The sequence below is a fragment of the Acanthochromis polyacanthus genome, chromosome 23, assembly GCF_021347895.1.
Source record: "Acanthochromis polyacanthus isolate Apoly-LR-REF ecotype Palm Island chromosome 23, KAUST_Apoly_ChrSc, whole genome shotgun sequence".
In the NCBI taxonomy this organism is placed as follows: domain Eukaryota; kingdom Metazoa; phylum Chordata; class Actinopteri; family Pomacentridae; genus Acanthochromis; species Acanthochromis polyacanthus.
Window position 1 is genome coordinate 654,157 of NC_067135.1, and position 23,183 is coordinate 677,339.

At 40.2% G+C, this 23,183-nt stretch overlaps 1 protein-coding gene across 1 annotated transcript in view; it reads right to left on the minus strand.

Moving 5' to 3' along the window:
• Positions 1-3,481: 3,481 nt before the first annotated feature.
• Positions 3,482-23,183, minus strand: part of LOC110971889 (dysferlin-like) — a 78,483-nt gene continuing 58,781 nt past the window's right edge. Inside the window, 4 exon segments of the mRNA XM_051944188.1 lie at positions 3,482-3,487; positions 8,660-8,719; positions 18,075-18,148; positions 19,076-19,250. Coding sequence (XP_051800148.1) covers positions 3,482-3,487; positions 8,660-8,719; positions 18,075-18,148; positions 19,076-19,250 — 315 coding nt within the window.

Genomic DNA, 23,183 nt, shown 5'->3' on the forward strand with positions numbered 1-23,183 from the left:
CATTTTAGTGACTTTAAATACAAAAACTGCAATGTTCAGGTGAAAAGTTGCAAAAGAACAAATTAATGCTGTTAAAGTACAGATTTTTGATATATTGACCGTTTTGCCCAGTTTTTTCTTTCCAGTCCACATGTTTTTACTGTTGTTTTACCCCCCCCCCCCCCCCCCCCTTATAGATTACCCAGTATCCAGTAGAATGCCAAAAAAAGCATTAATGTATTCACTGACCCTAAAAAACAGGTCAAAACTGTACATACATGTAAAAATGTCAGTTTTCACTAATAATTTGTCCTTCTATAATGTTTCACTGTAAAACTGTTGTTTTACATCAGCAGAAACATCAATATTTTACAGAAAACGTTTTTTTCCCCGTTTTTGAATGTTCCAGTGTTCCATCCAGGTTTCTATCGTATTTTTTCTGGACTCCGTGCTGCCAGATTTTCACGGTGTGTGTTTTTACAGTGCAGGTTTGGAACCAGGCAGCACAACACACACACATGCAGTGTGAAGTGTCTGCAGTGTGTTAATGTGGCCTCGGTGTGCCGCCGCTGCCAAACGCTGATGACAGGGGCGCCAGGAATGGTGTGTGTGTGCCCACTGCTGTGTGTCAGGGTGTGCTCGCTCCATCCACCACTCCTGGTTCAGACAGATGAGGGCTCACAGAGATGACACACACAGCCGGCAGTGGTCTGCTCAGGGTGTCAGTGTGGTTAGCAGCCTATCATTACACCCTGGCAGGGAACGCCAGCTAACCAAACCAGACTGGCACTGCCAAGAGCTCTGTGAGATTACATAAGAGCCCCGAGCTGCAAGTAAAAAGCTTTAGAGGGAAACCCCCGTCCACAGCGGGTCAGAGGTCCGAGACGTGGAGTTAAGAAGCTGTTCCAACCTCCACCTCAGAGCCAAAACACTCAGACTGCACTGACGTCACGGCTCAGACTGTAAGGGCCTCAAATTATGGATGTCCTGAAGCAGGAGCACAGCCAATCACAGCATTTATAAGTGATTATATCAGAACAAGGCCAGCTCTGATCTGTGGTTTGCATCAGATTCCACAAAGGAGTCAGAAAGAGAGAGGACAAGTTGAGGTGTGACGCTTTAAATTAAACTGAGGAGCTCTGGTTGGAGGTCATTAATGACGTCTTTGTCATGGTGCCTGTTGCTGCTAAACCCCCACAATGCTCTCTGCTTTAACGTGAAACTGTAGTCTGAGTGACGCCTCCTCTGGTCTCTACAGGATTGAACAGGAAGAGGCTCCACCTGCTGGAACAACCAGGAACTACAGCTGCTCTATGATACATTTACTGACATCATGTAGAAAATAAATGGTTTTTCTCCGTCTTTTAGAGCTTGTGGAGCTAAAGTACATCCTACTCTCTAACACTACATTTCAGACAGTGTTCTACTGGAGCTTTAACTCTGATCTGATCACAACCTCAATACTAAATCTGGCCTCTCTCCGGTTCTATAACCAACTTCAAGCATCAGTATATGGATATATAATATTTTCAACAGCAAAACTGCAGCAGATTTGTGTTTTTCAGCCTTGAAACTTCGTGTGACTGTATGGACCCACCTAATACATAGAGGGTGTCCAATAATACTATAATACAAACTTGGTTATGGAGAAAATGAACAAACACAGATTTGTTCTTTATATTGTGACACCTGGATGATTTAAAACGGATCTGGTGTCAGTTTTACCAGAACTCAGATGTTTCTCCTCCTAAATGTCATGGTTCTATCTGCTGGACTGATGAAGTTCTGAGGCTCAGAAATGATGGAAAAAGTCCATTAAAAAGTGATAATGTGGACCCACCTCTGTGGACTTCAAGGACCTGGAACTCTGGAGATATTCATAGTACGAAGGTAAAAGTTTGCTTCATTAAATAAAGTTTTTGTGGATAAAAGAATCAGCTGATCTGAGGAAGCTCTGACTGACCATTGATGGATTGTCCCATGTCGCTGTGTAGGGCAGCACATAATGGCTCACTGCTGAACAGAGGACCAAAAAGCCAAACCATGAGGAGCCTCCGTAACATTGTCAGTGCAGCTGGAACTAAAACTTGCAGGCTGTTATTCTCCACAATGAATTGTGGGATACTGATGGATGCACATGATGCAGAATATCCTCTGAGTTTGGGCCAGAAAGGCTTTTCTCTCGACCACAGCGTTCAGGCTTTGTCAACCCGTCATAATGTGTTCGTTAAAGAGCACAGCACCTGAATGGGAACGTTTCTTCCTCAGCAGGCGGGTTTGGTGCTTTGAGGAGAATTCCTGAACCCTCCACTGATTTTCTCTGACCCCATTCTGTATCTCCAAAGCCGGTCGACATGAAGAATGTGGAGCAGAGCTGTTTGTGTGCGTTTGTCATTCGCTCCACTGCGGTTTCAAGGCAGAACACCAAACCTCAAGTAAGAATCTGTGGCATTTTCACATAAATAAATGTCTTCTTTGCTATCACTGGATTGACGTTACGCAGCTCTGACTCAACCTAATAGCCAGTCTGAGAGCTTTTCCAATGTGCTGCCCCACGGCCCCGCTGCCTGCTCTCACTTTTCTCTGAAATGACTGTGATGGACGGGGAATGATGTGTGCCAGACTTCTGATGAGTTGGGAAATATAGTAAAAGAAGAAGGTAGTTAGCGGTGATTTGATCCTTCCAAGGATTTTAAAGATCCACCGAGCAGCTTCCTGGCAGATCTCTTTGGGGTTTTTTTGTTCCAAATTCTACTGGCATATAGAATCTCTCTCCATGTTGTTGAAGCAATAAAAGTTCTGTATGTCACACTTCTGCTGCAGTCTAGACTCCTGATCTGTTCCGCACAGTGCTCCCAAGGAGAGCCTCGATATCACCTTTCCTCTTCATCATCTGCTTAGACCCTAAAGCATTGTCAGAGCAGAAGACACCGTGAAGAGTCCTCTCAGGAACTTTTAGATGACATTTCCTCCTGGAAAACGCTCTCAGTGAAGCAGAAGACCTTCTGCATTGGGTGGAGTGAGAAACAAGACAGACAGATCCATTCTGATGCAACTGACTGACTGTTTTGTTTTTAATTTTGGACATAATTTGCAAGTTAAAAGACATTTAAAGATTAAAATCAACTTAAATCTCACTTAAATAGGATTGTAATGTGTATTATTGTGTTTGTAATTTACAAGAACCACAGAGAGGCAAAAATCCTAAATAGATGCAAATAACCCACAAAAAGACACAAAACAACCACGAATGGTCCCAAAGAGACACAAAGCCACTATTTTTATCTATAACTCTTGTGTTTATTTCCATTATATTGCTGGGTAAAATCTTCAATCTGAACAGTCTGTAAAACTGCCAGATATAAAGTTAGTGGAGTAAGAAAACCCCGCTATCTCTGTAACATGTTGGAGGACATGTAGACGCAGAAACGCTCCGGTGTCTTCCACAAGTGCTCCGATACATTTGGATGACATTATTTTGGGCAGCAAATATGTGCAGCGCTCAGATCTGGAGGTGAACAGCAGCTTACCATCAGACTGCGGCTGAAATTAGCAAGGACAAGAAAACAATAATGATTTAGTGAGCTATTTTGACATCTTGTTTCTGGTCACAGTGTCATTACAGGACCATAAATGTGTGTTTCATAACCCACAAAATGCCACAAAGTCGCCTGGCATGAAGCCATTTCAGTGAGTTCTCTTCTTCTAAAAGCAGCCGGGAAAGATTTATGGACGCTGAGGCAAACTGAAAGCATTTTAGAGCAGGAAAACTGACTGTTTTTTGGCAAGAAGATGGATCATGAGGGGTTACGGTGAATAAGAAACGCAAATGAAATCTATAAAATCTATAAAACACGTCACCATGAGACACAAAAAATAGATTATACACAATGACGCTAGCTGACAGCACATTTTCTGAAACTTCTCCAGCTCTGAGACTAAATCTGACTGAAGCACAATGGAAGCCGCCAACACAAACTGACAAAGAACGACCATAAATAGACAAAAAACGACCATAGACAAAAGAACGACCACAAATAGACAAAAACGACCATAGACAAAAGAACGACCATAAATAGACAAAGAACAACCATAAATAGACAAAGACGACCACAAATAGACAAAGAACGACCACAAATTGACAAAGAACCGACCATAAATAGACAAAAACGACCATAGACAAGAAACGACCACAATAGACAAAGAACGACCATAAATAGACAAAGAACGACCATAGACAAAAGAACGACCATAATAGACAAAAAACGACCGTAGGACAAAAGAACGACCATAAATAGACAAGAACGACCACAAATAGACAAAAACGACCATAGACAAAAGAACGACCATAAATAGACAAAAGAAACGACCATTAAATAGACAAAGAACGACCATAGACAAAAGAACGACCATAAATAGACAAAGAACGACCATAGACAAAGAACGACCATAAATAGACAAAAAACGACCATAGACAAAAGAACGACCATTAAATGACAAAGAACGACCATAAATAGACAAAAAACGACCAATAGACAAAAGAACGACCATAATAGACAAAGAACGACCATAAATAGACAAAAGAACGACCTTAAATAGACAAAGAACGACCATAGACAAAGAACGACCATAAATAGACAAAAGAACGACCATAAATAGACAAAGAACGACCATAAATAGACCAAAAAACGACCATAGACAATAAGAACGACCATAAATAGACAAAGAACGATCCATAAATAGACAAAAAACGACCATAGACAAAGACGACGACCTTAAATAGACAAAGAACGACCATAGACAAAAGAACGACCATAAATAGACAAAAGAACGACCACAAATAGACAAAAAACGACCATAGACCAAAGAACGACCATAAATAGACAAAGAACGACCATAAATAGACAAAAAACGACCATAGACAAAAGAACGACCATAAATAGACAAAGAACAACCATAAATAGACAAAAGAACGACCTTAAATAGACAAAGAACAACCACAAATAGACAAAGAACGACCATAAATAGACAAAGAACGACCATAAATAGACAAAGAACAACCATAAATAGACAATAGAACAACCATAAATAGACAAAAGAACGACCTTAAATAGACAAAGAACAACCATAATAGACATAAGAACAACCCATAAATAGACAAGAACGACCATAAATAGACAAAAGAACGACCTTAAATAGACAAAGAACGGACCATAGACAAAAGAACGACCATAAATAGACAAAAAACGACCGTAGACAAAAGAACGACCATAAATAGACAAAGACGACCACAAATAGACAAAAAACGACCATAGACAAAAGAACGACCATTAAATAGACAAAAGAACGACCATAAATAGACAAAGAACCGACCTTAAATAGACAAAAAAAACTACCACAAAGTAACAAAAGACAACAAAGAACACAAAACTACCATAGAGACCCATGAAAAGATCACAAATAGAAATTACAGAACCACAAGGAGACAGAAGTACGACAAAGGACACGCAAAAAACCACAAAACTACCACAAAGACCAATGAAACGACCACAAAGAGACTAACAACCTACAAAGAGACAACAGAGCCACAAACAGACAACAGTACCACAAGAGATGCAAAACAACCACAAAAAGACAAAATAACCACAAACCTACAGAAAATGACCATACAGGGACGGGAAAAGACCACAAACAGACACAACACTACCACAGAAGTAACATGAGAACCACAAAAAGACACAAAACCAGCACAAAGATGCAAAATCACCGCAGAGACATTGCAAAAACAAAACACAATAAGACATGAAATGATCACAAAAGACATAAAACACCCAAAAAAGAAAAAGAACCACAAAGAGACACAACAGAATAGCTAAGAGACACACAACACAAAGACATGCAAAACAACCAGACAAAAAAGAGACAGAAGAACCACAAAGAGACCTACAGTCACAAAAGAAAATCAAAACGACCCCAATGAGACACAAAAGAAACCACAATGAGATGCAAAATGACCACAAAGACATAGCCTAGCCGCGCTACAAACCCACGGCAACGAATTTAATTCTCTGCCAGGGAGGGTCTAGTTACCCTCCATAGAGGCTCGAGGCTGGATTCTCCTAAAAACTGGCCGGACCAATCACCATGAAGTGTAGAGTCAGAAGCGGGCGTAACGAAGTGAAACACTGAGGCGTGACAATTCTGACAGAAACAACCGGAAACAATAAACGTTATCTTGCGACTCGGCTTTGGCCACAGCCTTAAGATTTGAAGCTAAAATTCAACTTGAAAGATAAACAAAGGACGGCACTGAAGTGTTTCATTGAGAAGAAAGACGTATTTGGACTTATGCCGACGGATATGGCAAATCCTTAATATACCCAGTTGGCTCCGCTGGTTGGAAGCTAATGGGACTTAGCCACAATCCGCCGGTGCTCTCGGAACTACGTCAGCCTATTCGTTGCGCTGATTGGTTGTATACCTACCCAATTGCTGCAGAGGGATTTGATAGACAACCTTTTAGCCCGCCTCCCTCCCTGTCAAGCTTCCCTAGACCCTTGTGCCGTCAGAAACATGGGTTGTAGCGTGGCTAGGCTAATAAAGACAAACAAAATGACCAAAACTACTTTTTGACTACAGACTGGAGTAGTGTTCATGAGGAATTAACGGTAAACAAGAGGCGCAGTGCGATCGATGAAATCTTACAAACAGACGTCACCATGAGACACAAACGCTGCATGAAGCACCAGCAGACGTGGGTTTGATCCACCATAAATACTGTCATCAGCAGGGACTGGGCCGATGGGACGAGACACCCCATGTTCGTTTTGCATCTGAGCGACGTCAGATCTCACATCTCTCTAACGGGGATCGGAGGAACCATGACGCTACTGACAGCACGTCTCCTTAAACTTTTCCAGCTCTGAAACTGAATCTGCAGGGCGAGCAGTAATCTGGTAATCATCAGACATACGCCCATGACCCGCTTTCAGAGATTAAGGAGGCAGGATTTAACAGCACATGAGAGGCCAGCCTTTCTTCTTCTTCTGCTGCCATCAGATATTAGCTGCTCTCTGCCTGCGCTCCGTCAGACCTTCCTGATTCCTTTCATTCTCCCTGCCGGTCCTTTAGGTTCTGCTAACAGAGCTGTGGTATGGAGGATCTGTAGCAGCTCTGTTGACTTTGGCCTCGGCCAGACAGAAAGCCGAGCCTTTAATTTGACTGGAATTCAATATCTGACCCTTAATAAACAAATATCTTTGTTTGGAGAGAAAGAAATCACCCCCAATTACTGTCGAGCAGCACTACTGGAGTTGTGTGTTTGTGTGAGCAGTCTGGACCGGGTCAGGCTACGTCTTCAGATTGACCCGGCTTAGGAAAATAAAATGGAAGAATGTAACAGGGAGCGTGCTCTCTGTTCAGATGTGGGATCAGATTTCCTCTGTAACCACACGGCTCTCTGGGAATCGCTCAGTAAAACCCTGATTCCTCCAGCTGAGACCAGGCCAGCAGAGGTTCTACTCTGGTTTTATCTCAGTCCTTCCAGGTCGACCCTCAGTTATCCATCAGAGGCCCACTTAAAATAAACTTCATCAATAAGGGCTCTAAAATTAGATTTCTGCTGCTGTCTGATAGAGAAAAGTACATCTACTGCAGTTCCTGGTGGACGCTGGCTTCCAGGTTTGTCAGGATTCTGCATCTGTTGGTGCCTTTTCCTGTTTTTTTCCTTCTGTGTTTGTCTGGTCTCTCTGTCTCCCTCTGTCTGCTGCTCCCTGCCTACTCTGCACCTGGTCCCTGATTGTTGTCACCTGATGCAATCAGCTCAGATTCATTTCACCTGGTCCTCCCCTCTGTATTTAAGCCTGGCCATTTCTCTCAGTTGTGCTGGCTCATTGTCTTGGACTCGTTCTGCTTCAGTCTGTGTTCCCTCCTTACCTCTGGACTACACCTGCTTACTGGATCACTCTGCTTTTCCCCCCGTTTATGGATTACACCTTTTTTGGACTTTGTAGTTTTTTGATTTGTACTTCAGTTTGTTTCCACCTTCAGTCATAGTTCCGTGGTGTGAGTACTTGTCTTCAGCCCGGTTGTTTCGTCTCTGTTTAGTTGTAGCCACATGAGTCTCGTTTTCAGTTAAGTAGTAGTTTGTTTAAATAAACCTTTTTTTTTACTATAATACCTGGTTGTCTGTCTGCTGTGTCTGCGCCTGGGTTCTCCACACCCCTGACAAAGATACAGTTTGGATTTACAGTGAAGTTATATTTGACCTACAGGTTTCTTCTGACTGGAAATAAACAGAAGATAAAAAGCAGTCTATTTTGGACCACTCCTCTTTGTGTCTCTGTGATTGTTTTGTGTTTCTTTGTGGTTATTTAAAGTCTGTTTTGTGTATCTGTGTGTAGCAAGCTTGATAAGTTCTTTTGTTTTTTGCCCAGCGTAGTTAAAACTGATCACTAACATCTCCAACATAATCTAACAGAATCTACTGCAGTGTCCAGCGCCACTTGTTGCCAATGTGAACAGACCTGCTGTAAGTATCAACGCTGATTCCTCCGACACCATTAGTAGATTAAATGAAGAAGTACAGCATGCAAACAGGATGGATGGTAACAAAACAATCAAGTTAACGTGTAGAGTGTAAATGGATGAAATGAGCTGAAAGATGAGTTTGTTTACCTACATGAAGGCTGGAACTAGAGGCTGAAAGGTTAATGATAGCTGAAGTCTCTCCATCTGCAAACTACAAGACACACACAGGAACATACACACTTTCAGGTTAGCTGGTTAGGGTTAAACTGTCAAAAAGAAGCCATCTAATGTTAGAAACACGCTCAAAACGCTCTTCAGTCCTCAACACAGACATCACATTACCACATATATTAGTGAGTCCATCACACTAACGTCAACATTCTGTTTTCTCCCAAACAACAGTCACTGAAAAACCCACACTGTAGAAATTGTTTGTGAGGGAAAAACTGAGTGTGCCACCCTTTGTTTGTCTGGGAGGTCCTGCTGGGTGAGGTGCAGACAGCAGAACTGGGTGAACGCTGATCGAATCGAGGCAGAACCACATTAGAAAGACAAAGAGCTTAGATGAAGTCACGGAGAAGCTGAGCACACCGAGGAGCAGAAGAAGAAGAAGAAGCATGCACAAACATTTACACATCTGTGCTGCAAGAGAGTATTTCTGAAATGGAACAAAAACACTCATCTGTATGAAGATTGTTTCATTTTGAAGCACCGTTAGTAGCAACAGTCTACTGGAACCAACATACACTTCAAAGGTTTGGGCTCATCCAGAAGACAATTCCACTTTTTACATTAAACTCCCACTTTTATCCGTGTGCTGACACAACTAAACAAGGTTTTCTAATCATCAATGAGCCTTTCAGCACCATGAGCTGCTCTAAAGGAGTTAAAGTTGCTCTGTATTAGCAAAAGTTGCTCTGTATTAGCGAAAGTTGCTCTACATTAGCGAAAGTTGCTCTATATTAGCAAAGTTGCTCTGTATTAGCAAAAGTTGCTCTACATTAGCGAAAGTTGCTCTACATTAGCGAAAGTTGCTCTATATTAGCGAAAGTTACTCTGTATTATCAAAAGTTGCTCTGTATTAGCGAAAGTTACTCTGTATTAGCGAAAGTTTCTCTATATTAGCAAAAGTTGCTCTGTATTAGCAAAAGTTGCTTTATATTAGCAAAAGTTGCTCTGTATTAGCGAAAGTTTCTCTACATTAGCAAAAGTTGCTCTGTATTAGGGAAAGTTGCTCTATATTAGCGAAAGTTTCTCTGTATTAGCAAAAGTTGCTTTATATTAGCAAAAGTTTGCTCTGTATTAGCGAAAGTTTCTCTACATTAGCAAAAGTTGCTCTGTATTAGGGAAAGTTGCTCTGTATTAGCGAAAGTTTCTCTATATTAGCTAAAGTTGCTTTGTATTAGCGAAAGTTGCTCTATATTAGCTAAAGTTGCTCTGTATTAGCGAAAGTTGCTCTATATTAGCGAAAGTTGCTCTGTATTAGCGAAAGTTGCTCTATATTAGCGAAAGTTGCTCTGTATTAGCAAAAGTTGCTCAAAATGAGTTAAAGTTGCTCTATGTTATTTAAAGCTGCTCTACATTTAAAGTTGAAGTGTAAATGCTGTTGACAGAAGATTAAAAACGCGACTTGTTAGTCGTATTAATACAGATTAATACGGATTAATCGTGCAATCATCTTCAGCGCTACATGATCAGACGATCAGATGAAACAATGCTGCCTGTTGTTCGTGTTGTTGACCAAATGCTGCACTTTGGTCCCTTCAAATTACAACTTCTAAATCATCCTCTGGTTAGAATCTGCAAGCGATCCGGGTCGACAAGCGTGCAGAGATTTGATCCGTCAGCGGAGATTTATCCGTTGGTTGCGTCACCGTTATTTGCTGTTTTGATGTGAGAGCTCTTTAATTGGATGGGGGTGTAAACGTCAGGGTGTGTACACTAATTTCAACACCCCTCTTGGACTCTCACGCTCCATGGTGAACGAGCTCGTCTTAGACCTCCCGTGTCACCAGACGTTTAACGCTGAGCTCCTCAAACACAACACAATGGAGTTTTTGCAACAGAGCAAGAGAATGGAAAAGTGGTGTGTGGTTTAGGGAGTGGTCGGTGTTGTAAGGATGAGGTAACAGCAGTACATCACAGACAGTCCATGGTGTCTCTCCTCATGGTAAATACCGCATACATATGTTTTTATCTTATGTTGTGACAGCCTAAAGCAAGTCAATCCTTCAATTTTAGTACAAAGATTAGGTTTAAAGTTCGATACGTGACTTTCTTCTGCAGAACTTTCAGCCTTCCTGTTTAGATTGTGGTATCGTTTGCAACAGCTTTGATTCAGAGTTCACCAAACCAACAACAAACAACAGTTACTGAACATAACTCAGTCCTATGTAGGAAATAAAACAACTAAGAAGGAATGTTTCGGTTTGATGTTGAACTTGATCATTTGTTTACATCAGCTAAGACACCGGTGTCATAATGGAGAACACAGTTTGTACCAGGTTCTAAGGATGCTAAGCTAATGCTGCTGTTTTGATCAACAAATATATGATTTAAGTTGCAAAACCAGCTCTGTTTTAGACTAAAATCACTGGGGGTGTAACGAAATGGTCAACTCAGGAAACGATACAAAATACTCACGATATGAAATAAAGACTAAGGAAAATCCCCAACAGTAGGAAGTTAAGCAAAAATCTCATTTTCTTTATTTTCTTCCTGATGCAGACATACAAAAATAATGCTGCATTACTACAAAATAAACGCTCTTTGATAAAAACTAAAGTGTAGTTTTTTCCCCCTCATTTAGACTACAGTGCAAATACAAACATAAAAGTCTATAAAAAAGTGCTTTGTTGTTGTAATAATCAGGATAACTACATTCTTGAATGAAAAGGAAACCAAACATCAGTCCCAGGAGCTGCAGTCTGACCTATAAATGTCTGAACTGTGAACTAGTCGTACTCGCTGCAGCATACGGTGAACTATAGCGGCATATTCTGCACACGGTTTTTGTTTTATCGCAATCTTCTCACCGTTCTCTCATCGTTTACAGAGGAAGCCACAACCGATTTATTTGACGAAGGAGCGTCAGTTAATTCCTCAACCTCGTCTTCCTCCGTTTTAAAGCGAGTGTTTTGCTACAGTAGTCGAGGAGGGTCAAAATCATCAATCTCAGTGGTGCACGGCGCCCCTTCGCGCTTTTATTTCGTGCGTCTTGAATTTTATTTCGTCATTTTTTGTTTCACCCCTAAAAATCACTGTAATCTATCCCAGCTCTTCTTAAACACATAAACTTTGTCGGAGGTCATTAGAAGTCACAGAAGTCTTTGTCATGGCGCTCCTTTGCTAGCTAAACTCCCACAAAGTGGAAAACAGAACCATTGTGATCAGCATCATTTGGATGAACACAGCAAACCTTCACTTTCATCAAAGCTCCAGAGTTAAATCCACTATTTGTTGTGGTTTTGCTGCACTTGCTTTATGAGAGATGCCTGTTACTCGACGAGGACATTACGTAAAAAATGTTCTACAGAGACGGTTCTTTAGGTCAAACAGGCACAAAGGTGCAGCCGCTGAACAGGTTCCTGCAGCAGAAAACGACCTAAAGAAAGTCCTCTGAAGAGATGGAAACATGACTGTGTGTGAAGCTGCTGTGGCGCCTGTGGGTTACAGGACAACAAATAAGGACACAGAGAAATTAAAAGAAGGAAAACACCAGAGAGGATCTCCACATGATGGAAGGATCACAGAGGAGACGAGTGGTTGATGAACCACAACAATGAAGAGAGGGCCGGAGAAGAAGAGGAGGACAACATGAGGATGTCCTTTAATGAGCTTCCACATCAAAACAACTGTCAGCTTGATAGATAGAGAAGGAAAGAAGGAATGAGAACATGAATTAAACCGGGAAAGGGAATTATAAAGAAGGATGAAGACAGAATGTGAGAACAGAGAAAAGCTGAAAGGGAATGACTGGAGAGGAAAGATGGGGGTATGATGAAAAACAACAGACAACTGAATGAAACCAGAGAACTATCAAAAACAATAAGAAATGGAAGGACAAAAGGAGGGTTAGACAGATAAAAGGATGTGAAATAGTGAAGCAAAGCAGAGTTGAACTGAGGAAAAACAGACTGAAGAGAGATGAATACAGGGAGCCAAGATGAATGGAAGTTAGGTAGCGAGAACAAACAATGGTACTGTGGTAACCAAAGAATGACTCAAAAATGTCCTAAAATGATTTAAAATTGTTCAAAGTTGCATCAAATCTGACCCAAGTTACTCAAAATGAGTCTACAATTGCTCAAAACTGTCTAAATTAACAATAATGAATAATTATTGGTCAATGAAAACGGAAAAAAAGGCAAAATCTTCAATAAAGGTTGGCTTTGTGTCTCCATTTAGTTCCCATAAGTGTATATAAATGGATGGATCCATATTTCTACTAAAATACAGTCTTAGGTTGACATTTCACCAACTGTTGAAGCTCTAACATCAGTAGAAACTCTGGTCCAAGTATGACAAGACAAGGTTCCAGTTTTTTTGCTATTTTGAGAAAATGCTGATGTGGACTTATTGGTCGGAAACAAAAACTGGGGGAGGTGGAGAAGAAAAAAGGACGATTGAAAAAGAAGGAAACTGAGGAGAATAAAAGAAGAAGTGAAGGACGTCAAAGAGAAGCAGCGGGAGTCCAGAACAGAAGTCTTGAATCATTTTTCTCAGACAGAAGAGGCTGACAGGAATCACGAGTTTGGAATTCTTTCCCCAAAACTACAGATTCTCTGTCTTTAACCGTTACTTCAGCGTTCTTAAAAGGGCCAATCTGGTGGTTTTCCATGTTGTAGCTCATTACATTCAAACCCTGAGCATTTAAACATTACTGCAGAACGTTTTCCAAGGCCTGCCATACTGTCTTCACTGATTTCTGACCAGGCTGCTGCTGGTTTTACATAATTACAGTGCAGAGTAAATACCAACTAGCAGAGACGACTCTTTAATCCTTTGTTTATGTTAGAGGAATGCTTTTCATTTGGGTAAGTATGATATTTACTTTCTTATCAAGAGTTAGATGACAAAGTAAATCCCAGTCTACATGCTCCAGAGTGTTAGAGCTGCAGATATGCCACAAACTGTTAAAAACTAAACAACGAAACCTTTTATGATGCGATTATGGCAAAGCTTTGGTTACATTTAGGCACCAAAACCTACAGGAGAGGTCATAGTTTGGGTAAAAATCAGTGCTTTGGTTGTCACGGTTACTACAATAAACAACAGTCCTGTGCTTTGGCAAACCCATCCATCAACCCCAACTTCAGACCAGTCTCACACCAAATGTGTAACAGAAAGACACAAAACCACAAAAACTAGACACAAAATGACACAAACAAAAACATAAAATGACTAAAATGGGACACAAAATGATTAAAATTAGACATAAAACCACAAAAACTAGACACAAAATGACAAAAACGAGACAAAACTACAAAAACAAGACGCAAAACGACATGAAATGGTCGTTTGCCGTCTAATGTGTTTTCTAACATTAAATTAAGATGTGAAACAGCATTTTTTGAAGAGTCAAACTGGATTAAGATCAGGTAGAAAACTCACAACACTGAAAAACACAGGAAATGCACCAACACCATCTCTTCAGCGCAGTAACGACTTGAGTTTTTAGTGTTTTTTAAGTGATTTCGGGGACCACAGTTTGATGACGGTGCATTCCTCAGACTCCCTCCGGTCCTCATTGTGATTACACAAGGATAACTGTGGTCTGTTTAGTATTTATAGGGCTGCATTATTTATGTTTGCCCCTCAACAGAAACCTCATGTGGTCTGCCAAAGCAATGAGACCAAATTATGTTGTCTCCTAATTCTATACAATCCTTCATTCACTAATATACACAGAGAAACCACTTAATAAACCACAGCAGTGTGTGTCTACGGCAGCTTGTTCTGGTGCTTTTACACACTGCATTTTCTCAGTAATTGACTTTACGTGCTCTTCAAAGACAAATCTTTAGTCGAAAAACTTCAGCTGATATGTTCATGAAACACGTTTGATCATTTCATGGGGCAAAGTTTGAATGAAACACAATCAAATAGTTTTGTTGGTGGATGTCTGGAGCGATAAGGGGGACTTTGAAACATCATCTGGTTTTCTTTTGGACATTTTGAATCTAATAAAAGCGTTCAAATGGAGCTACTGTGATCATTTACCCACATACAACCATAAAACTATGGACTATGTAGGTGCTTTGAGTCTCCAACCCTCTATCTCCCATATGCCATTTGGGAACTTTAGCTCTTTAGCATTTTTACGTTAGTTCATTTCCTGTCTTGTCAAACTTTCCACACATCAGATTCTACTGATGTTAGAGCCTCAACAGTTGGTGAAATGTGGACCAAAGACTGGATTTTAGTAGAAATACGGATCCATCCATAGATAGACACTTACAGGACCTTTCTATGGACACTTTATTAACTTTTTTGTACATTTTCATTGGCCAGTTATTAAAAATGTGTCCTCTGCTGGATTCATTCAATGATTCTGATCTGATAGAAACTATTCTGTTTGAGTCGTCACCAAATTTCATGGCTGTGGGAGTTTTATTTCCGGAGATATTAAAGATTTTCAATGGCAAAACAAAATATTGCAATTACTTTTGGGTCCCACACAGCAATGAAGTAAACTCTGAACTAAATGGTCCAGCAACATTCTCCTGAGTTCTGTCTGTTCCCAGTCTCTTTGTGAGATCTTTTCCGTGTAATGATTGCGGATCCAACAACCTCTCGACCTGTTCAGTCATCCATCCATGCTCTAAATGTCTTGGCCACCAGTTTTGGCAATGACACAAACATTCTGTTCTGCAGACTTTGCTGCTTCAGTTTTTGTGGTGGTGAATCACATTGTTTCTAAACTAGTGTGCAGACTTAACAGAAGTATTTTATTAAAGTGCAAAGACTTTCCTCTGCATCAAAACGAACACAGAATCACACAGAAAACAGTTTTTAGCTTTGCCAATGGATACTGAGCTGTAAGAGCAGATTGATTACTCTTATTTGCACTGGTTACCTCCAAAGATCAAAACTCCTGCAGTCATCACTTTACTTCAAAATGGTCTCACCATTTTGGCCAAAAAACTGCATCTGGAAGACCTATTTACTAGATCATCAAGAACTTCAAGGAGAACAGTTCAACTACAGTGAAGAAAACTTCAGGACGTCCAAGAATCCAGCAAACACCACGACGTCTCCTCCTGAAGACTGAACTATGAAACTGTAGTGGGAAGGTGGACATCAACCTTAAGAATGGCAGCAAAGAAGCTTCTGAGAAAAGCATCAAAGACACACTGAAATTCTGACGAAGGTACAAGGAATTGGACACCAGAAGACAGTTTGACTGACAGATATCTGGAATCGACTGTCTGGAGAAGAGAAGGTAAACACTTCCAACATCCTGAGACCATCCATGTGTCGGCTCACTCACAGTCCAAAACAAAGCTGTGAATAAAGAACAGCAGCAAAACGTCCTTCAAGAACAACTACTCCATGGATTCAGGAGCAGTTTGGTGAAGATCGGAGCATATTCCAGCATGATGGAGCATCAAAGTGATAACAAAGTGTCTCAGAGATGGTCATGCTGAAGTTTTGGATTTTTTCCAGATTTTAATCAGATTGAGAACCTTTGGTGGATCCTCAAAAAGCAGGTAGACAAGCAGAAGTCCACAAATTGTGATAAGAACAATTAAGGCCAGAATGGATCACATGATGTTAGAAAAGTCTCTTCAATCTACAAACACTCAAGCAGTGAAGTTGGTAAAACAAAGTTTGCGTTATTTAAGAAACTTCTGGCCATGACGGTAGTTTTCTGATCGTACTGGAGAGTTTCAGGCTCGTGTTTGATGGAACTATCGTCCTCTGTGTTAATGAGCTCTGCTGTCTACACCACTGTGTGCTACGCAGCAACGATCAGAAGAGTATCTTTAGCTTTAAAGTCTATTTTCGCGCATTTCCAGCAAATATTCCATGTGTGACTGAATTATTAAACTGCAAAACGCCTCCTGCATTGACACACAGACGCTGCTGTTAAATGTGCTGCTAAACCTACTAAAGACGCCTCTTTTCCTGTCTGTTGTCTCAAAAATGTGCAGTTTCTTTAACATGAGGGTTTGTGATAAAATGTGTGATGGCATTCAAAACGAAAGGAAAGAGAGAAGAGAAAGAAAGAAAGAAAGAAAGAGAGAGAGAAAGAAAGACAGACAGAAAGAAAGAAAGACAAAGAGAGAAAGAGATAAAGAAAGAAAGAAAGAGAGAAAGAAAGAAAGAAAGAAAGACAGAAAGAAAGACAGAAAGAAAGAAAGACAAAGAGAGAAAGAGATAAAGAAAGAAAGAAAGAAAGACAGACAGAAAGAAAGAAAGACAAAGAGAGAAAGAGAGAAAGAAAGAAAGAAAGAGAGAGAGAAAGAAAGAAAGACAGAAAGAGAGAAAGAAAGACAGACAGAAAGAAAGAAAGACAAAGAGAGAAAGAGAGAAAGAAAGAAAGAAAGAGAGAAAGAAAGAAAGAAAGACAGAAAGAGAGGAAGACAGAAAGAAAGAAAGAAAGAAAGAAAGAAAGAAAGAAAGAAAGACAGAAAGAAAGAAAGAAAGAAAGAAAGAAAGAAAGAAAGAAAGAAAGAGAGGAAGACAGAAAGAAAGAAAGAAAGAAAGAAAGGAAGACAGAAAGAAAGAAAGAAAGAAAGAAAGAAAGAAAGAAAGAAAGAAAGAAAGAAAGAAAGAGAGGAAGACAGAAAGAAAGAAAGACAGAGAGAAAGAAAAGCTGGAGAACTGAGGACAGAAAACTTAAAGTCTTACACTCGGAGAAAAGTTAATGATTGGTGACGAGCGCGGGTCTTGTGGTCGTCGCGGCAACCACTGACCACGGAGACGGTTGCCATGTCATCATGTCAGAACATGTTTATTTATGCTGCTGCTGGTACCGCTGAACACACACACACACACACACACACACAAACACGCTCCCTGTGGAAAGATGAGTGTTTCATACTTGCCCTTTACATTTATTGGTCATAACACTCCACGCCCCGAAAAAAGCTCACACACACACACACACACACACACACACACACACACACACACACACACACACACACAGCTCATACTGCATCATCAGGTATCAGACCACTTACTGTAATGAAGACCAACTGGAGGAGAAATGTTCATCTGAAGGTTTCTGAAAGCTGTTAGTGAATTTAACGTCTGATTCCTTCAGTAAATGTGATCCATGTGATTTATTGATTACTAATCTGATGATGAGGATGCCTAAAACTGAAGATTATGATGTTTTTAGGTCAGTGTTGGTTGACAGAATCTGTGCACCTGCATTTTATTAACTGCTGCAATTGAACAAGCTGGAGAAGGCAAAACAGGTCCCTTAATTTTTCACATATTATTCTTTTTTTCTGTTATGTAAAGTCCTTTCTATTTGTATAAAAAGCACAAATAAAGTCTAATGATTTGATTGCAGTAATTTCACTTAGCGACCAGCTGACACTCGGCTTTACCTGGTCGGGCACTAGCGGCTGCTCGTCATCGATGTCAATAAAAACTTCTCCTGAAATCAGATGGGGCGTCTCACCTGCAAACACAAAAACAGCACAAATTTAAGCACATTTAGCATCAGTTATCAGGCTGGATTAGAGGTGTGTTTATCTGATCTGAAAGATCAGGACCAGGATTTTTAACTTCTCGGTATCATCTTTGACTTAAACCCAATCCCTTGTTTACTTTTGCTGTCACAGGACACTTTGGATGCTAATTTGAAACACTTTTCCTGATCAACAAAAAGCAGCATTATCAGTTAATAATCCTAATCAATGCCAATTTCTGTCTAGACATGATTAACCTCCTCAGAAGTCATGGCGCCCGTTGCTGCTAAACTCCCACAATGCTCTCTGCCTGTAGCCTGAGTGACGCCTCCTCTGGTCTCTACAGGATTACACAGGAACAATAATTCAAAATGTGTCTAAAATGGCCAAAGGTTTGCTCAAAATGACTCAAAATGAGGTCAAAAAGACTGAAAAATTGTCCAAGACTGTTCACAATTAGTCTAAAATGACTTACAACTTGTCTATAATTAGTTGAAAATGGTCCTAAAGGACTCAAAAACTGTCCAGAATAACTTGAAACTAGTCCAAACAATCCAGAAACTTGCTAGCTAAACTCTCACAATGCTCTCTGTTTTAACTGTAGTCTGAGCGTTGCCTCCTCTGGTTCCTACAGGATGAAACAGGAAGAGGCTCCAACCGCTGGAACAACCAGGAACTACAGCTGACCTACATTTACTGACATCTTGAGGAGAATACAGGCTTTCTCCATCTTTTGACAAAAACTTTCAGAGCTTTACAGCAAGGTTCCTGACCACCTTGGAGTGAAGAAGGAATGCAGCTTTTTCTCAGTGTATCGAAAGCATTTTAAAAACCATACATCTAAAGCGTGTATATTTAGGAAAACGGTATCAGACGGGGACTCTATTGGAAGATAATAAAGGACAGGTGAGTCTTACGTCTCCACCCGTCGTCCTCCTCGTCCTCCACAGCTCGATCCTCCTCCTGATCGAGTCGGTACTCCTCCAGAGACCGGATGGTGCACTGACCGACCACCGGCTTCCTCCCAAACTGACGGTTGTCGATGACTTTGATGACGATCGGCGGCATGTAGAGCTCCTCACGGGGAAGTCTCTGCGGAGAGAGAAACAGAAAGAAGATACTGATGAAGAAAACACAGGTCCTCAACTTAAGTCAGAGTTCCATTCCTACTGATCTACGAAAGTCGATTGCCACTCGTCAGCTAGTTCCATGTAACCAGTTCTGATGTAACGATGACATGCCATTGGTGGAGGACGTCGTAAACCGAGGACTTCCTGTCCTACTGTGGGGGTTTAGCTAGCAACGGGGACCATGACCAAGACTTCTGTGAAGGTAATAGCTACTCCTAAGACAACAGGGCACAACAAATAAAGATTATTATTATTATGTATTGACTGTAATTCTGGAACTTTTCTGAGCAGGCTTTGTCTTACAGGTACTTGGGGATCTGGATCAATGACAGCTTTATTTAGAGCATACTGAGCACTTGGTGAAAAAACTACAGGTTTGGTTGGGTTTTTATGACTTGTTCTTGTTCTAATGTGTTCTAACCAGTTCTGACGTAACAACAAAACGCCGTAGGTGGAGGACATCGTAAACTGAGGACTTCCTGTATAAAAGACAGAAGTTCAGTCAGTCTATACTCCCTAACATCCAACTCTGCATTGTCAACATACTTCCTGTTATTTTAACCATTTGATTTTTCACTCCTATCCATTGGTTTTTTTAAACATACTTTCACCCTCGCTGTCAGGTTTTTACTGTATTTTTTTGTTTGTTTTGTTACACGATTTGTATTTTTTACAGTGTAATTGGTTACGCCACCTGCCTGCCTGATGCTGATTGGCTCTGGCTGCTGACTGTCTAAAGCTGATTGGTCACGCCCTGGTGACCGTCCAATCAGAGCATCGTTACACCTTTGCAGACGGCTGAAGGAAGAAATGACCGAATCCACTGAGATTGGATGTTTGTGTAGAAATCAGGGCACAAACGTCGCTATGAGTAAAGATCTCTGTTTAAAACAACTTCCTGTACCACAAAAAGCAACGTTCGCTTTAAATAACACAGAGCTGGTGTCAGTTTCTGCATGAAAACACGTGAAACGGTTCAAACATCGACCTAACAAGTGTTGAGCTCGATAGTCTGAGTATAAAAACCAATAATAAATGTTTCTAACACAGTAATTTATCATGAACCAAATATGTTTATTTAAAAAGCCTTTTCTGTTTCCTGTTAGGTGTTTTAAGTTCTTTATTTATTGATAGACCTTCAATATATAATCTTACCATCTCTTAAACTCATGTCCTTCAATTTTAGTCGGTGAATTAACTTATTAATTATTCGTTTAACATAAATTGCTTTCTTTCATGTAAAATTTTATAATACTGTTTTGAATTTGTCAAAAAATGAGACAAACCACATGAAGCAAAACAAAAAGACACAAAAAATTAGACAAAAGTTACAAAGCAACAAAAAATGAACAGACAACACAACGAGACAAAAAAGGCAAAAGAACAAATAAAGCGAAACACAAAATGATAAAAAATAGACAAACAACTGTTAGAAGAATTGTGTTTAGAATACTTACAGTACTTATGTTAGAAGAAATATACTTAGGATACTTAGAATAGAAGACTTGCTTTTAGATCATCATTAATTTATCAGTGACTATGAAACATATGTGTCTTTTGAACCATGACTCTGTATGTATTTTAAACCATGATTCTACGTGTCCTTTGTACTCTATTGCAGAGACATGTAGCCACAGCACATACCGAGAGGCGACCAGAACTAGGCCTTCTAGATAACAAGACAGGCAGACACAAATACCACATGTCTGCCTCTGAACGTCTTTCTGTTCATATCTTTCTGTTCGTGAAGAAGGGTTTTCCATTGTCATCTCATGCTGAGTCATGGTGCCACCCTCTGTGTGACATTCCTGTCTGAAGCAAATAAAAAGACGCAGAGGAGACTCAGGCTCTTTGGAGTTGTGTGTCTGATGCTACGGTGTGTACAGCCTGCCTCTCTGTCCTTGTGGCAAGTAAAATACAAGAGCTCGAGTCCTGTCTCTGTGTTTTACTGGTTTTAAACCAAACACAACACAAGCAAGACAAAAAAACACAAAACAACAAAAGTCAGACAAAAAGACAAAAAACAAAGAACAAGACAAATATTACCAAAACGAGACACAAAACGACAAAAATGAGACAAAAATGACAAAAACATGAGATAAATGACAAAAGTCAGACAAATAGCAACAAAAAAAACACAAGATTACAACAACGAGGCACAAAGCGACAAAACGATGAACAAATGACACAAGTGAGACTAAAAACAACAAAACTTTATGCTGACTGAATGTTCTCTAGGTGTGTGCAGAACGTTCCAGTCGCTCATCTTATACTTCACACAGAACACCAACAGACCATCACTTGACCTGCCGCTGTTGATCGTTGAGGTGCTGCAGTTAAAAAGTCTGAGGTGATGTTGAAGAAGGAAAACAGCCTCGATATGAAGCTTTCTCAGCTTTGACAGCCGCTGCAAACATCTCTGAGGTTCAGCCAAAAGGAACAGAGCTGGTATGTGTTTGACCTCTCTGTCTGTAGGAAGGCTGAGGATGCTGCAGTCCCACAGTAAACATGAGGCGGTTAGACTCTTCAGAGGCTTTAGGGAAACTATGCACATGACATTTTCTAAAGCCCCCGCGCCATACGAAAACACTTATGCAGTCAGCTTAAGACCTTAATATTGCTAACATTAAACGCTTGGCTCAGGGGTGGAACTTAAAGGAAAAATACGTGCATATTTCCACCATCCGGTTGAGGCTGTCACACTGTAGCGGTGGTCAGAACGAGGCCTTAATCTGGTTAACATGAAGCTGCAGGAGCCAAAGAAAGGAGGGAAAGCCATGTTTCCATCCTCCAGTTAAAGCTGTCATAATAAAACACAGAGGTGATCAACTTCAGACCCTAACATTGTTAACATTAAGCTCCTGAACACGCTTTGGAGCCGCCGTTAGGAAAAATGTGCAAAATATTTCCATATTTCAGTTTCATAAGAAAACACTTAGGTGGAATGCAGCGATGTAAACTCAGTGGAAACATTCTCTGTGGTCGGCTTGATGAGAGTAAATGAGTGAAAACACTTTGAGAAGAGTGACAGTAGAGTGGAGGTGGGTGGAGAGAAGTTCACAAAAAGCCTCATTAAAGCTCCTACAATCAACAGTTTTACATCAGTAATGGATCCTATTAGTCCTAAACAGCAGTTCAGCTTTCAGTCTTTGATGGTCTCGGTTGAACAGGTTAACTAAACGACTTTAGAACATTTAATGAATCCATGCACAGTTTTACCTTCATACTGTGAATGTTATCAGATCTACAGACACATAGAGGTGGATCCAGAGATGAGGCTCAGAAATGATGGAAAAATCTACTTCTTCCATCATTTCTGAGCCTCATCACTTCATTTGCATTTTTTTGCACAATTTTACTAATTTTGGACAAATGTTTTATCAACCTTAGAGTCTTTTTGAACAACTTTAAAGTAACTTCAGACAAGCTTTAAATCATTCTGGATAACTTTTGAGTCAGTTTGGACGATTTTTTACTAGTTTTAGTAAATTTTTTTGTTAGTTTAGACAATCTTTTGAAGTAATTTCCAGTAAATAACAAAAACGAGACACCAAACAACACAGGACAAGAAAAGCAAGACACAAAATGTCTAAATTTAGATACAAAGCAAAAAAAGAGACAAAATCACACAAAACCAGAGAAATGACTTGAGAAACGGCAAAAAAAACAACAACAAAAAAGCAGAAATCAAACAAGAAAAACATAACAGAAAACAGAAAACAAGACAAAAACTGTCTCAAAGACAAACAGAAGAACAAAACTGATGAAAATGACAGAAGGGAGACGAATAAATGACAAATATGAGCAGAAAACAAGAAAAAACAGACACAAAATGACCACAAATATCAGTTTAACATCCACTTCAAGAGTCACAGTCTAAAGAATAAATCTGGTT